Consider the following 15,536-nt stretch of genomic DNA (forward strand, 5'->3'; position numbering starts at 1 on the left):
TTTAATGATTTTAAAGTTTCAGGGGATTTTTAAGGGTAATTTTAATTGATCGGCCTGTTTAAATATTTCTTTTTAATTCGGCTTTTAATTATTGTATTTGTATTGTAGTTTTTATGAGGCTGTTAGCCGCCCTGAGTCCCATGAGGAGAAGGGCGGGGTATAAATTAAATTATAAATAAATAAATAAATAAATAAATAATGTAATGATTTCCTCCCCCTGCACATACAAACAACCCTGCTGCATTTGAAGGCTCCCTTCCTTCCTTCCCTCCCAGTCCTGTTGCATAGAAACAGATGTCAAGATATAATGCCATATTTGCTGGCCCCTCCATTCTGTGCATTTCCTTTGCAATCTGAGAAAAAACTTGGAACTTTGCTTATTGTTAATTCTTGTATTCATAATAAAGCCATCTAGAGCAAGGCTTTTCAACCAGTGGTACGGGTACCACCTGTGGTACATTGGCACCTGGTAGGTGGTATGCGACCATCCTAGAAAAGTGGTAGCGGGGGAGGGGAATGAGCTGAACCGGTGGCAGCACCGCACAAGCCTGAGAGAGAGATGGCTTGAGCTGCAAGGCTGTCAGGGCTCAGCGGAAGCGCCAGGATCAGCGCCAGGCTCCAGCTGGAGCTCTGCACTGATCCGGTCGCTTCTGAGCCCAGAAGAAGCACCGATCAGCTGGAATGTTGCAGCATCTCCAGGGTCTTGTGATTTACATTCAGATGCTTGGCAACTGATTCATATTTATGACAGTCACAGTGTCCCAGGGTCATGTGAAGTGACCAAAACCTTCTGCAACCACCCAGCAGATGGGGGGAATAAAAACTAAACACCTCCCACCCCACCCCCGCTGCCAATCCTCAACAGAAATGCTCACAACAATGAAAACCTCGGACAGGAGGAAGAGCGCAGCCGGGCGGACAGGCAGGTGTCTTGCTCGGCTGTGGCTTGGGGGGGACTTTTTCAGTGTCATTGAAACTTTGAACAGTCACTAAGCAAACTGTTGTAAATCGAGGACTACCTGTACTTCATCACTTTTTTCCTGTGGTTTTTTTGGGGGGGGTCATCAAGTTTTTGACACCTTGCTAGGCGACTGGTGGTACTCAGATATTGCCATATCCTAAAAGTGGTACAATGGGTGAAAAGGTTGAAAAGCCCTGATCTAGAGTACAATACTTTAGGTTATTAAGGAGCAAGTTTTAATTGTTTCAGAGATATTTCTTTACCAGATTCCTCAGTGTCTTCAACAATGGCAGAGCTTCTTATGTGCTGGAAAAAATCATAAACATTCAGGAAGATATTCAGAGATGTACAGTATCTGCTTTGACTGTAGGTCATGTTGAGCTGTATTGCACAAACATCAGCTGAGGACCACAGGAAATGTTTTATGACATTCATAAAATGCTTTATGATTTTTTTATGTCATAAAATGTTTTATAAAATTTGCCAAATTTCAATTGTATGAGAATCGTGGGTCCTGGATTTTGGATATATTCTGTAAGTTATTCCATATTCTGTAAGTTACTCTTGGTTGAAAAGATTTTGTCTATGATGCACCATTTCACCCAGTTAAAGGTTACAGTTACGAGGGTTTTAATAGTATACTAGACCAGGGGTCCCCAACCTCCAGTCCGTGGACCAGTACCGGGCTGCGGCATGCCAGCAACCGGGCCACACAAACAAAGCCCCATCCACGAGATGCAGGCAGCACACAAAACCATACCCCCTCCAGTCTGTGGAAAAACCTCTCTTCACAGAACTGGTTCCTGGTGCCCAAAAGGCTGCGGACCTCTGTACTAGAAAACCCGTGACCTATTGGGTCATTGTTGCAGAGATATTACCAGATTCCTCAATTCCTTCAACAATGGCAGACCTTCTAATATACTGGAAAAGTTCTCAAAAGTTCAGGGAGATATTCAGAGATGAATCTGCTTTGAAAATAGCCCACGTTGAACTGTTTAGTACTGTCAAACATTAGGAGTTGGCCATATAAAATGCTTCATGACATTTTGTATTATGTCATAAAAAACTTTGCTAATTGTTTTATGAAATTCAAAAATGTGCCAAATTTCAATTTCAGGAGAGTCATGGGTCCTGGATTTTGGATGCTTTCTGTAAGTTTAGCCCATTTGAGATAACTTGGTTGAAAAGGTTTTGTATTTTGTCTGTGATGTTTAGAATATTAGAATAGAATAGAGCTGGAAGGGACCTTGGAGGTCTTCTAGTCCATCCCCCTGCTCAAGCAGGAGAACCTATACCATCTCAGACAAGTGACTATCTAGCTAGCCTCTTTTTAAAAATCTCCAGTGATGGAGCGCCCACGACTTCTGGAGGCAAGCTATTCCACTGGTTAATTGTCCTCACTGTCAGGAAGTTTCTCCTTAATTCAAGGTTGCATCTCTCTTTGATCAGTTTCCAACCATTGTTTCTTGTCTTGCCCTCTGGTGCTTTGGTGAATAACATGATCCCGTCTTCTTTGTGGCAGCCCTTCAAATGGAATACTGCTATCGTGTCTCCTGTTTCTTCTTTTCTTTAGACTAGCCAAACCCATGTCCAGTTAAAGATCACAGACATGAGAGTTTTAGTACAGTAGTACATAGATTATGTGCCATCAAGTCATTGTCACCTCTTAGCAACCACATATATAGATTTCTTCCATGACAATGTGTCCCCTAACATGGTCTTCTAATAGTGCACCCATCACTCTTGTAACTGAGTCCATCTACCCTGCTGCTGGTTGTCCTTTTCTACTTTTTCCAGCATTAGAGCCTTTTCAAGAGATCTAGGTCTTCTCCTAATTGTCCAAAGTACAATCATTTGACCCTGAATATACAATACACTGGAAGAGAGTATAAGGTTTAAAACAAACACTTGAGGTTCCAAGGATTAGAAGCTACGTAATCCAACGATTCCATAAAGAAATAGATGCAATTAAAAACGGTACTTCTTGATTTCTTCTGAACTAGTCATTGCCTATTGAGGGCTATATAGAAACTTTCTTTGGACATAATCTCCAGCTACTTCAAGATGTTACTATAGTTCTGGGCACTAGCCACAATATGTATCTACTGCAAAATCCCTAGTCCTTTGCTTCTCTGGCAGAAGAAAATATTTTTCTTCCGCCCTATTCCATAAATGGATTGCACAAGATCATCCTAGGTTGTGTAGATGCCCTCAAGATGTCCTACAGTCCAGCTTGAGAAAAGACTGTTTTCTTGCGATAATTAAAAGACAAAAAGGAAAATTGAGAATGTATCAGCTGACTGATCCGCCCACCAGGAACTGAAGCAGAGCTTTCTTTCATCTGGAGCATTGTGTAATGTTGCTCCTTGATTGCTCAGGGTAATTCTAAACATGTTTGAGGTCCCCGAGTGGCGAGGACAATGTGGAGAAAGACGATCATTGAGTTTAAAGGGCCTTTGGGATGCTTTGCAAATGAACAGATAATGATGTGGCGGAGCTCCGTATGTATATTTAATAAGGCAGAAGGGTGAAGGAGGGATAGTAGACCAATTTCTCCTCCTTGTGTGGTGAATGTACCTTCTGGGGACCTGAAAAAGATTATTCACTAGCAGAGAGAGAAATTTATAAAGCCATCCCCAAGTTGTTTGGGGAAGTGGGAATACCTGAAATTTTAAAAAGTATGTCATGCGTGCACTTGCAAAATGGAGAAGATTGCTTTTCAATTCACACAAAACATAGTAAAAATCATATCATGGAACACTAACTTACTGCAAGGAAGAGTATACGTTGTTGATAGCAAGGAACATACTTTTCACGAGCAGCCATTATTTTGATGGGTTATGAACATCCACTAGTTCAGTGGTAGCGAACCTATGGCACGGGTGCCAGAGGCGGCACTCAGAGCCCTCTCTGTGGGCACGCGCGCCGTCGCCCCAGTCCTAGGCCTTCAGCTGGGTTTTATAAAACCTTTTTGCTTTAAGCCTCCGCTGCCGTGTGCAAAAAAAAAAAAAAAAAGGTTCAATCAGTGAATTTCAACTGGGGGGGGGGAAAGATCTTGCAAAGTTGGAATTGATTGATTGAACATTTTAGTCCCACCCAGTCTGCCGTTACCACTGCAGCCACGCCCAGCCAATTGGCCATGCCCAGCCAATTGGCCATACCCAGCCAATGGGCCACACCCACCCAGCACTCGACGATGCATAAGTGGGTTTTGGGTTGCAGTTTGGGCACTCAGTCTCTAAAAGGTTCGCCATCACAGCACTAGTTGATCTCAAACAGCAGACTTTTCAGTTCTCCCTAGAAACATCTTTTTGAACCATTCTGCACATCTTCTCCAACCAGCTAGACATCTTAGCCACATAACAAGGCCAAAATTCAGGAGGATTTTATCTTTGGCCAGATTCAATGCCCTCTTAACAGCTGTTACTGAAGGAAAATACCAGAAGAGCTTTGAGCAGAGACTGTGTTCATGTGGTGGAGGAATAATTGAAATACATTATTCTGTATTGCCTCCTCTGTGCAGATACTCGCCAGGAACTATTATCTCCATTCTTTACTAAATAACCTGATCATTCTGATTTGTTCTATCTTGTTATTATTGGATCAGTCTAATTTTATTTCCTTGGCCACAGCAAAGTATTGTTCTATTATTAGTATTTATTTTAATCCTCTTTTTAGATATTTTAGAACAATGTTTTTTATCCTAATTAATTGCAATGGTGGATTATCTGCTGATCAATAACTGAATAAAGATTGATTGATGGAATACCCTTTTCTACCACTGATGGACATACTTCCCAGGACTTTGGGAGGAAAATTGGGAGGTGTTCAGTGAGGTACCTCTGAGCACTATTTTGGAAATTTCAGTATTAGAAATATTTACATGAATCCATGTAGGGGACGTGGTTGGACTAGAAAAGAGTAAGATAAAAATAATTTAAAATATATATTAAAAAAAGCAGGCAGGATAATGATGCGAGAATGCCCACATGTAGGCTGCAAAGGTCCAAATGATCTCTATGATAGCAGGAGATAAGAAAACTTAACTCTGCTTCCATCTAGTTGTCATCTGGACTTTTGCAGTCCAGATTTGTTAGCTAATGAAAAAATATATTAATATCTTGGACTAAACACCATGCTATCACTAATGTACAAAATATATAAAACTTACATCTGCACCTGCATCAAGATTAGGGAAGATGAAAGATGTGTAAAGTCCACTTCTTGTGATGCTATTTAAAAACCCACAACCCAGAATGTTAATCAGGAATACAACAGTTACCTTCTAAATAAAAGTTTGAGTTTTCATAAAAAAAAAAACAGTTGGAAGGTTTCCCACAACGACAGACTTAGCACCAATAAAAACTACATCTGTGCAATCAGAAGGCTACTCAAGGGGTCTAGGTAATACTGAGTGGGTGTCATAAGTAGAATACTTGAGTGAGCATGTTATCAATGCATTTAATGTGATAAATAAGTGTAATATACTACTGAGTTAATTTTCATTTATAACTACAGAATCTGGGTTCACACAAGGTATTGGCTAGTTTGTAGCACAGAGTGCAGGTGAATACAGGTAGTCTTCGATTTATAACCACAGTTGGAACCCAGAATCTTGGTCATTGAGCAAAACAGTTAAGGAGATGTCATCTGATCACTTGACTCAATGACTGCAATCCTTGCACTCCCGATTGCGGTCACTAAACAATCCTATGGGTCATTAAGCAGAGACCTGGCTCTCCATTCTGAGTCTGCAAATCCTCCATGTAGAAATCAAAGCAGGATTTTCAGTCCAGAGCAGAGTCTGAAAATTATACTTGAATTTCCCCAGAGAAGGAAGTCCTCTCAGTAGGCGGCAGTAACTTTTGACCTTCCCTGCCAGCTTCCCCACTCACTTTCTGGGGAAGATTGTAAATGACAATTATATGATCGTGAGGCACTGGCAATCTATTGAAAGAATGGGTTGCCAAATGCTCAGATCGTAATCATGTGACTACAAGGGAGCTGCAACATATGTAACTTTGGTCATAAGGACTACCTGTATAGATATTTATTTATTAAACAAACTTATATGGCTGTCCAATTCAGCCCTGATGACTCTAGGTGGCTTACGTCTTCGTCATAAGTTCTTGCTAAGGCAGCCACGCTCAACATGCACATCTGAACTGTACAGAGGAAAAAGTTCTGGAGATTCCCCATTCAGAGATATAAAAATAAAGCCTGGAAATGTGGCAGTGTTTCTATCATCAGCACCCCCTTCCTGCCCCCATGTTTTGTTGTTTTACTGGATCACACTGCTTTAAACAGAAATGAGGATTGATTTGAGTGTAACATTAAGGTAATGAATGTTGTACTTAAAAAAAAGCCGTTACAGCTTCTTCACTACAATCCCAACCAATTCAACTCAAGTGTAGCAGGGTAGAGCTTCAATTACGTTATTCGAAAGTACACCACTGCAAATGGTAAAAACTGGTTACCTTCTTCTTCTGAAAAAGAAAGCTTGGACTCTAATGGTAAGAACCAAGTTTTATTTCACTTGCCTTGATTGTCTCACAATGCAATTCTTTTTTTCCCCTCATCTCAACCACAGCAGCTGTATAAAGCTAGGCTTGGCAGAATCCTCTGGCAGAAAATGAAGGTGTCTAGTGCAGTACCCGATTGTAAACATTTAGCTGGCTCAGATCGATCTCCAGGAAAAAGTATATATATAACATAAACATTATTTGGTACGGCAGCATAAAAACACTTGCAAATCATTGGGCCTATGTATAGCAGGAGACATAAATGTCTATTTGCTATGAGCATTTACCTTCTTCCATATAAAATTAAAGTAGTTCTGTATAAAAATAACACTCTGAATGTCTTTTCACAATGGCCAAGTGCAACTAGATTCAGATGTTATCTTAAGTGCAGCCTTCTGCTGACTAAGAAAATGAAAATCTCTGTTCTTCACAGGAGAACTGATTTCTTAATCTTCAGCCACAGGCATGGGTATTCATTTTGTGGTACTCTTTACTCATTCCTGTTCAATAAGACAGTTTATCCAGCTTGTCCCTTATGAATCTCAAACTTCAGGTGCAATGTTCGTGTTAATTTACATTCTTATTCTGATTTCAAACATATTTTCACATCTTAGTTTGTAGATCTGATGCAACTTCATTTTCATACGTATGTTTTTCTTTTTCCAGTTCTTTTTCTTTCTTCTTCTCTTCTTCTGCAAACTGTGCTTCAACTTCAGCTGGATCAACATAGGTGTAAAAGTAGGCCATAATAGCAAAAATTATAGTAACTGCAAACAGTAAAGCTGCAAAGAGAATATATTCTGCCCACTGTGAAAGAAGAGGGGGGGGGGAGAAAAAAAAGATGTAAACAAGGTTTTTGCACATTACAGTCTTGTTAACGAATAATCATGTTTACATTGGTTCAGAGAACAGAATGGTCTTATCTTTTCTATAAGGCAAAAATTATTACTATCTTTTAGGCTTCAGAATAGCCTCAATTGAATCAAGTAGCAATTTGAATTCTAAGGCAGTTGCAGGAACTAGTATTAATATAGCAAATTAAAATGGTGTTTCATATTTGGATCACCCTGGAAATCCTTTCCATTTTCTACATTTTAGTAGAAACTTTCCAACCTTTTCTTTCATTGCTATATCTAAAGCACCACAAGTTGTATGTATGCACAATGTCCTTCACTATCTTACAACCACACATCTAGAAGATGATATCACATTGCATGATTCATTTTACACCAGATGTCACTAGACTTGTGAAGTACACCTACAACATGTTAATAGTTTCTAGATATTAAGAGGTCTTCAATTTCTCACTCCTCAGCAGTAAGAGCACTGATCTTCAGTCCATGATATTTATATTATAGCCTGCAGTCCACCTGGTATGAGTCAGATTTGGGGAAATTCTGACCCAGTGACAATTCTCAGCATCTGACCATTCAATGACATCTCTCAATACTGGCTGTTCTGCCTTAGGCTTCAGGTAATGCTAGATCATTAACATCAGGAGAACCTGATTCCCCTACCTAATGTAAACCATGATCATCCTGTGAAGTAAGGCTCAATTAGAACATACAGTTAAGGCAAACAATACACATATTCTTCTGGACAAGTTTGGCATACACATGAAGACATTTTTAAAGGGATTAAAATTTACTGGGCAATAAAGGGGAAAGTATCATTTGGAAAAGGCTTCAACTTTAGTTCCTTTGGAATAGATATCTTGATTTTCAGCAGCCATGCCTACAATGGTATCGTTAGTCTTTTGATTAAGATAGGGAATTGCTTGCCTAGAGATATGTCCTAGCCTACAGCCCAATGGTAGAGCAATTAGGCTTAGTTTTTTAAAAAATGTCCATTTTTGCAAATAGGGTATTTTAATATAAAAAGATCATCACTTGCCAGCTTTATTTAATGACACTATCTAGAACAGGTGTCAAACTGCCGGCGTGGCATCATACCGAAGCCACGCCCATCTCATTGCTGGCAATGCAAAAAGTTGCGATACGTCGCAACACGTCACGTGACATAGCGAGTTTGACACCCGTGATCTAGAAGGAGACTGTCTACCTGCAGTGATCCATGCTGCCATAATCTCCCATTTTGATTGCAATACTGTAGAGTTCTTCACTGTATATGAGATTCTATTTAAAACAGTCTATTACAAAATAGATCTACAAGTAATATTTTTTTAAAAATACCCAGACAAGTTATGTTCATAATATGTTAGTCTACAAGGATTTCTTTTTTTTTTTCAGGGCCAATTCAGTTCAATGGGGTTTGACCATTAAAGTTCCACATATACTAAGAGAAGAACTCCCACACCTTATTCATAGCTTATCATTTTTAAAAAAAACAAAAAGCCTCTTCTTTTTGGATCCCACATGTAGCAACATCAAGGAAGTCTTTGTTGATAGGTATTTTGAGGTACCCATCCCAAGGAAGTCCAACCACCATCAACATGTCAGTCTTTTTAGTCCTAGATAAAAAATATTTTTTCTAGGATTTAAGATCTAATTTTTCTTCTTAATGCTATTTGTGGTTTTGTTTTATTGATTTATACAATATATTTCTGTTTACTGTATTTGATTATTAAGTAAATAAGTAGTTTATTGAATGAGTTTCCAGATCAATTCAAATATAGATAACAACAGGTAGCTAGCTATATGCAGGTAACAACAATACAGGCATATCTTAAAATGACACACTAAAACTAATAAATTGTGGAGATTAATTCTATATTCTTTGTTGATTAGCAAAGTTTATCAATGCTTTGTTTTGGTTAATAATCATTTACCTGTTCATCAAGTTTTGAAGCACCAGCTATAATAAGAACAATGATATTGCCAAAGGCCACAGTCAATAACCAGCCAGCTTGCAGCACAGACTTCATGTTGGTAGGTGCCTAACAGAAATAAGATATGCAATTCAATAGTTTTAAACATTGTTTCAAAATCTAGTAAGATATATTTAGTTTTAAAGATTTGCAAAATGCTTCAGATCCACATAGTCCTAAGAACTTCATTGTAAACAAAACTCAACCATCTCACAGTGGCCTGTTCTGAGGAAACCATTTTGAAATGGGTTGTTGTGGTTGAGCTGAGTTTTTTCTCATGATAAACCAAATTCTACATTCAGATTTTTCTGAAAAAGTGCCTTATATTGTCAATGGTCTTTTGGTACTGTCGATGGGATTTTCACGGCAAAGATACTGGAGTGGGTTGCCATTTCCTTCTCCAGTGGATGGGGACTGCAGCCAAGAAATTAAAAGATGGACAGTCCTAGAGGAGATCAACCCTGACTGCTCTTTAGAAGGCCAGATCCTGAAGTTGAAACTCAAGTACTTTGGCCACCTAATGAGAAGAAAGGACTCATTGGAGAAGAGCCTAATGCTGGGAAAAATTGAGGGCAAGAGAAGAAGGGGACGACAGAGAATGAGGTGGCTGGATGGAGTCACTGAAGCAGTAGGCGTGAGCTAAAATGGACTCCAGAAGATGGTAGAGGACAGGAAGGCCTGGAGGAACATTGTCCATGGGGTCACGATGGGTCGGACATGACTTTGCAACTAACAACAACAACATTGTCAACAGTACAACATTCCACACAGCAGGACTGTTGTAAAGCCAAGTGAGATACCTGTGAATATGAAAATTCGAGTCCAGTCACTGAAAAGACAACTTCAGCACAAGTAATAATGAAATACTGGGGGATTTGCCATGCCATACTGACTGTGTTGGCTTGAATATCTTCAGTGTAGTTAACGTTTAATGCTTTTCCAGTACACTGAAAGAAAGCAAAATATATTACTATTCATATAGTACCTTTTCCTAAAATAAGGAAAAAATACCAAAATGTAATTTCTTTTATTGTCATTGTCTCATTTTTATCTGAAAGGTAGGCAGTCTTGAACTGAAGATGACCTCCTTTCCCTCCATAAAAGAAGAATAAAATAGAAAAACATCATATATCTCCATAATCATATTGTCACTCAATCTAAGCAAATCTTTCCATTTTAAACTTGCAGCATAGAGGGGGAAATCTGTTGCCCTCTCAAGATTATATGATAATTTCATATTCCCCAAGTCAAGCCATACAGAACACAGAAAATCATAAAAAATGAACAATTTGTTTTCCATAATATTTTTTGAAGCTTTTCAAATTAATTAGTTTTGAACGTCACACAATTCCTTTGGATAGATCATAAATCATAACATAAAAAATAAATACAACCCTAAAACAAGATAGTATCTGGGCAACACGTTCTCATAAAAACCTATGGAGAGATTTCTGACTTTATCAGGGGTGTCCTCAGGGAGTGAGTCAAGATGGTGGCCAGAACCAATATTAAAAAATGGCAAGGTTTTGATCACACTGTTAGGGACACCATATTCAAGTGATGACCAAAAGCTTTTGTATTATAAAAACCCACTCCTTATTTACATTACCTGTATTTTCCATTACTAACCACAACAAAACTTTCATGAAAACACATCTGCCTATAAAGCAATACAACTTTAGTCTTTTGCTTTCCTCTTTTATTTGACACCTGTGACAGTGTAACAACCATTAAGATAAGAAGGTGACAGGGCTAAAAATTCAACTAAGATCTTATTTTAGGTGTTTAAATCTTTGACTGGCTATGTAGTAAATATTTTGTCAATTTAGGCACAAAGTTTAGAACTTACCCCTTTGATTATAATAGTGTAAGCACTGCCATAACCAAATGGCATGGATGGAACTGTACACTCTTTATTATCAGTTTTAACAGTAATATTATTTCTAGAAAAAGCAATAGGAAAAATTAGGTACTGATAACGTAATTTCCAAACAGAACTTTTTTTTTTGAAAACTATACCCAAATTTTGGAAAGAATATCAAAAATAAATGTAAATAAAGCCAATTCATATTATAAGCATCACCCCAAGGTAGGTTTGCAAACATTAATTCCTGATCGTAAAATGGGTGTAGCAGGCACTTTTTAAAATAGTTTGTGACAATTCCCAACACATCATTACATGTTCCTACTACCTGCACAACCAGCACAACATTCTTCCAATTGTCTCATTAGAATGTAGAAACTTGCCAAGCTCTTTTACATAATCACAGAAAGAGCATGCAATTTACAAAATAGGCTGGCTGAACAGGCAGAAAAGAAACAAGTCTGCTACCAAATGGTGATTAACCCAAAGCAGGCAATTATAGTCTACAAACCAGGATCCAGTGAACACCTAAGAACTTTTCTTCTCTTTTTGTAATTCAGCAGCTGCTTTCAGTGTTTTACCAAGGTATAGATGTTGATAAGCCTATATCTAGGATTCTTTTCAAATATTCCATTAATGAAGTAACAGACATCATTTGTTTCACTTTTTCTATGAAATATTTTCCTTTCAAAATCAACCAAAATAATTCTGTTTTATTTCAACTCAAATGTTATCTTGTTCAGTGTTCACCACTTCACCTCTTTTCACCAATGATGAAAAGAAGTAATGGGCATAGGTAAGAAAGTTTAAAAGGAATTCTTGTCTCCCTCCATTTCTACTTTTTTTTCTTTTCCTTTCCCACTTTTGATTATCCTAGAACTTGTTTCTCAAAGGTCCATTAGTTTCATTATTCATTCTTCTCATATTTGCTTTCTCATATTTTTTAAATCATTTTTGTGCCAGCTGTGACAATCGTAGCAATTTTACCTACTCATGTGTGATGCACACTGAATTATTTCAGGACAAGATGGGAAAAAAGGCCACCAACATTCTTAGGGGAATTGCCACTGTTTTTAGAATGCCTAGACCTTGATGATTATCTCAATCAAAGGTTAGACCTCCTAAGAAGTCATTATCTCCACCAAAGGCTAAAAACAATTTTAGAATCTAATGTAGATAAGAAAAATGAGACATGAACTCTTCAGCACAGTTGTCAATCAACCAGTAGATCACAGCTTAAACCCAACTTTATTATAGGTAAACTTACTAGTGAGGGGCCCTTGGTGCTCTCTGAGCTTGCTTGTTTTCTTGCAGACGTCTCACTACCCTGACTAGGTAACATCATCAGTGCTAATCCCACTAGCACTGATGATGTAACCTAATTAAGTAATGAAACGTCTGCAAGAAAACAAGCAAGCTCAGAGAGCACCAAGAACCCCTCATTTCAACCCTGAGCTACAAATATTCTCCTTCATTGAAACTTACTAGTCCAGTGATGGCGAACTTTTTAGAGAGAGACCGAGTGCCCAAAAACCGCCCCCCGTCCCCGTCCCTGCTCCATCCTGCCCGCTGGGCCACCCCACCACCTCCACGGCCCGCCACAGATCACTCAGGCAGCCCAGCAGCACCATGGCAACCACGCCCTCCGCCCATGCCCCACGGCATCATCTGCATGCGATGGGACGCAAGGGCGGAATCTTGTCCCCGCTGCCCGGCTACCATGTCCTTGGCTGGGCTGCTCACGTGGGCCACGCCCGGGGACGACTCTCCTCTGGGGGGGCTGCTGGTGAGGAGGGGCCATGGGAGGAGACAAGGCTGGGGCAACGGTGCATGTGCCCACAGAGAGGGCTCCAAGTGCTGCCTCTGGCATGCGTGCCATAGGTTTGCCACCACTGTACTAGTCTATTCTGTGAGATATACACATTAATTGTACCTATTTTTTTATGGACTAACAGTCATTTTATATCAGTTCCATCTTACCAGCATACTTTCCCATACTGATACCCTCTAGGAACATTGCATTTGCAACTGTTAGTTTTGAGAACTGAAGTCCCAACACATCTAGCAGCACCAGTTGGAGGAAAGCTGTTCTATCATAATGTTAAAGAATACTTACGATCCACTTTGAAAAGCAGTGTAGTTGGTGACTGAGAAATTCATCACCTCTCCAAAATTCACATCACCCATAGTGATATTAATAACCGAATCCAAACTGTTTATAAATCTTTAAAAAGTTAAAAAGTTGCATTAAAAAAATTGAAAGGTATTTTAGCCATTTATTATCATTAACTGGTATTTCCTTAGTACTGACATTTTATTCTTAAATATTATTAACAGAGATTTGCAAGTGTTTAGTAATACTATAGCAAAAGCTTTCTTGCTCCAAAAATTCTTTGACAAGATAAAAAATTTAGTTATGCAGTTAATGGCGTTATAATTTAGATTAAATCTAAAAATCTAAAGAACTTTTGCCTTTAAAAGGTACAGCTTCCACTCTCTCCCACCTACAATCTAGAGATGCTCTACATACAGTACATGATATCTCAACTTCTCTTGTCTTGTTTTTGCAAGTGACAGGCTATTACAATGGAGTCTAGTGTAGTTTCTTATAAGAGAGAGTGACCTGCAGACAAACCTGTGGTTTGTGGTGTATCATCATACCTAGATAGTAGAGCCTTCCAGGACTGGCTTCAATGTCAAAACAACTAATCCCTGCCACAATATTTGGTTCCAGACTCTTATCATATGAATATCTTAATAAAATTAAACATTAACTACAACAAAATATAAATTCACACAATTAATTTTTATTACCTGATCATATTATTGCCTTGTTCTGGTTTTTCTGTGATGCCATCTATAAACTAAGAGGAGAAATAGCTTGAATAATGTAATAAAATCCACATGAAACAGTTATATTTCTTTATATCATAGGCAGCTTTCACGATTTTTGTTCACAAACATGCTTATATCTCAATAACACAAATATTTAATTAAATGTTGTATGACTAAATCAAATGACTAAATCCAACAAAAACAATGGTTGTTAGTTTGGATTGATGCACATTCTGTACCTTGCTTTCAACTCCTCAACATTTGTATTGCTTTCTGGAGTGTGTTCCATGAATACATCTATCAATCTTAACTATGTTAACAGATATATGAAACTTTATTTTAACCACAATTAAGATTAGAACAAATCCTGTCAATCGGGATTTTAAGCCAGCCCCAACCCTGATAGAGAAAAGAGCCTGATTAGCTTTCCCTACAGACAAAGACATGAGATTATAGGAATAATAAGGAATACAATATGTATATTAGTTCCAGATTTTAAAATACATAAACACATACCATTCATGTAAGCAGGAGATGAAAGGAGATCTAATGAAATCTAATTTATGGTGGCACTAAAATATATCCATACCTTTCTGCATTCATATTACTATTATTATATTTTGATCCCATTTTCAACCTTACCTTTATTAATAAAGTTCATAAAAGAATACTATATATAATTTAAAAATGGTCCTGTAATACATTTTTGATATGTTAACTTTTCCACGGTTATCATATATAATACCGTACATCATTTAACCATTTACCAAATGAAGGGGAAACTGATTTCCAGCATTGGGCTATTGTCAATTTGGGTGCAATCTTCTCTTTTTGGGGGTCTTATTAATTCCATCTAGCCACAACTTTTCTGATACTTTCTTTCATCTTGGCTCAACCAGTCTTTCTTCAGATATTTGTGTTGTGATTCAATTATCATTCATTCTCTTTATTGGATCAGGCCACCTTAATCCATTTCTTTTGTATTGATTTCTCTTTTTTGTATTTGATCTACATTTATGCATTCATTTTTGACTTTATCTCTTCATGCTTTACCACTTACTTAAATATCCTACCCTATTGCATTCAACTTGTATGCTTCCCCTGATATAATCAACACTAATTTCCATGTAACATTGGCAGATGTCTTCTTCCTATGAATACACTCTTTATGTTCCGGTGTATAATGCTAAATACAAATTCCCACAAATGGGAAGGCAGAAGAATTAAGCTATCATTTAGACACATGAAACTTTATTTTAAATATGGTTCTTTTGTGATCTTTTATCAAACTTATTCTGCTATTTTGTTGTTTAATTCATCTGGATTGAGTTTTTTTATTTAATTATTATAATTATTTACATACTGTCCATATGCCCAAACTGTGTATACTTAGCAGCAACAGTCCTATTATAGCCTCTGCTATTATAATTGAAATGCTATCACATTTATACATTCTGTAACTCATACACCTAGCTCTAACTTTTTAATAGACAATAAATGATCTAAACAGAACCTGGAATCTTTAAA

General features: G+C 37.9%; 1 protein-coding gene across 1 annotated transcript in view; it reads right to left on the bottom strand.

Moving 5' to 3' along the window:
- Positions 1 to 6,474: 6,474 nt before the first annotated feature.
- Positions 6,475 to 15,536, bottom strand: part of SLC15A1 (solute carrier family 15 member 1) — a 42,402-nt gene continuing 33,340 nt past the window's right edge. Inside the window, exons 18-23 of the mRNA XM_015810135.1 lie at positions 13,989 to 14,038; positions 13,291 to 13,398; positions 11,160 to 11,253; positions 10,111 to 10,257; positions 9,272 to 9,379; positions 6,475 to 7,290 (exon numbers count right to left, since the gene is read on the bottom strand). Coding sequence (XP_015665621.1) covers positions 7,087 to 7,290; positions 9,272 to 9,379; positions 10,111 to 10,257; positions 11,160 to 11,253; positions 13,291 to 13,398; positions 13,989 to 14,038 — 711 coding nt within the window. The 3' untranslated portion in view covers positions 6,475 to 7,086. The remainder of the gene's footprint in view (positions 7,291 to 9,271; positions 9,380 to 10,110; positions 10,258 to 11,159; positions 11,254 to 13,290; positions 13,399 to 13,988; positions 14,039 to 15,536) is intronic.

The sequence above is a fragment of the Protobothrops mucrosquamatus genome, unplaced genomic scaffold, assembly GCF_001527695.2.
Source record: "Protobothrops mucrosquamatus isolate PMUCROS unplaced genomic scaffold, P.Mucros_1.0 scaffold_35, whole genome shotgun sequence".
Lineage (NCBI taxonomy): Eukaryota > Metazoa > Chordata > Lepidosauria > Squamata > Viperidae > Protobothrops > Protobothrops mucrosquamatus.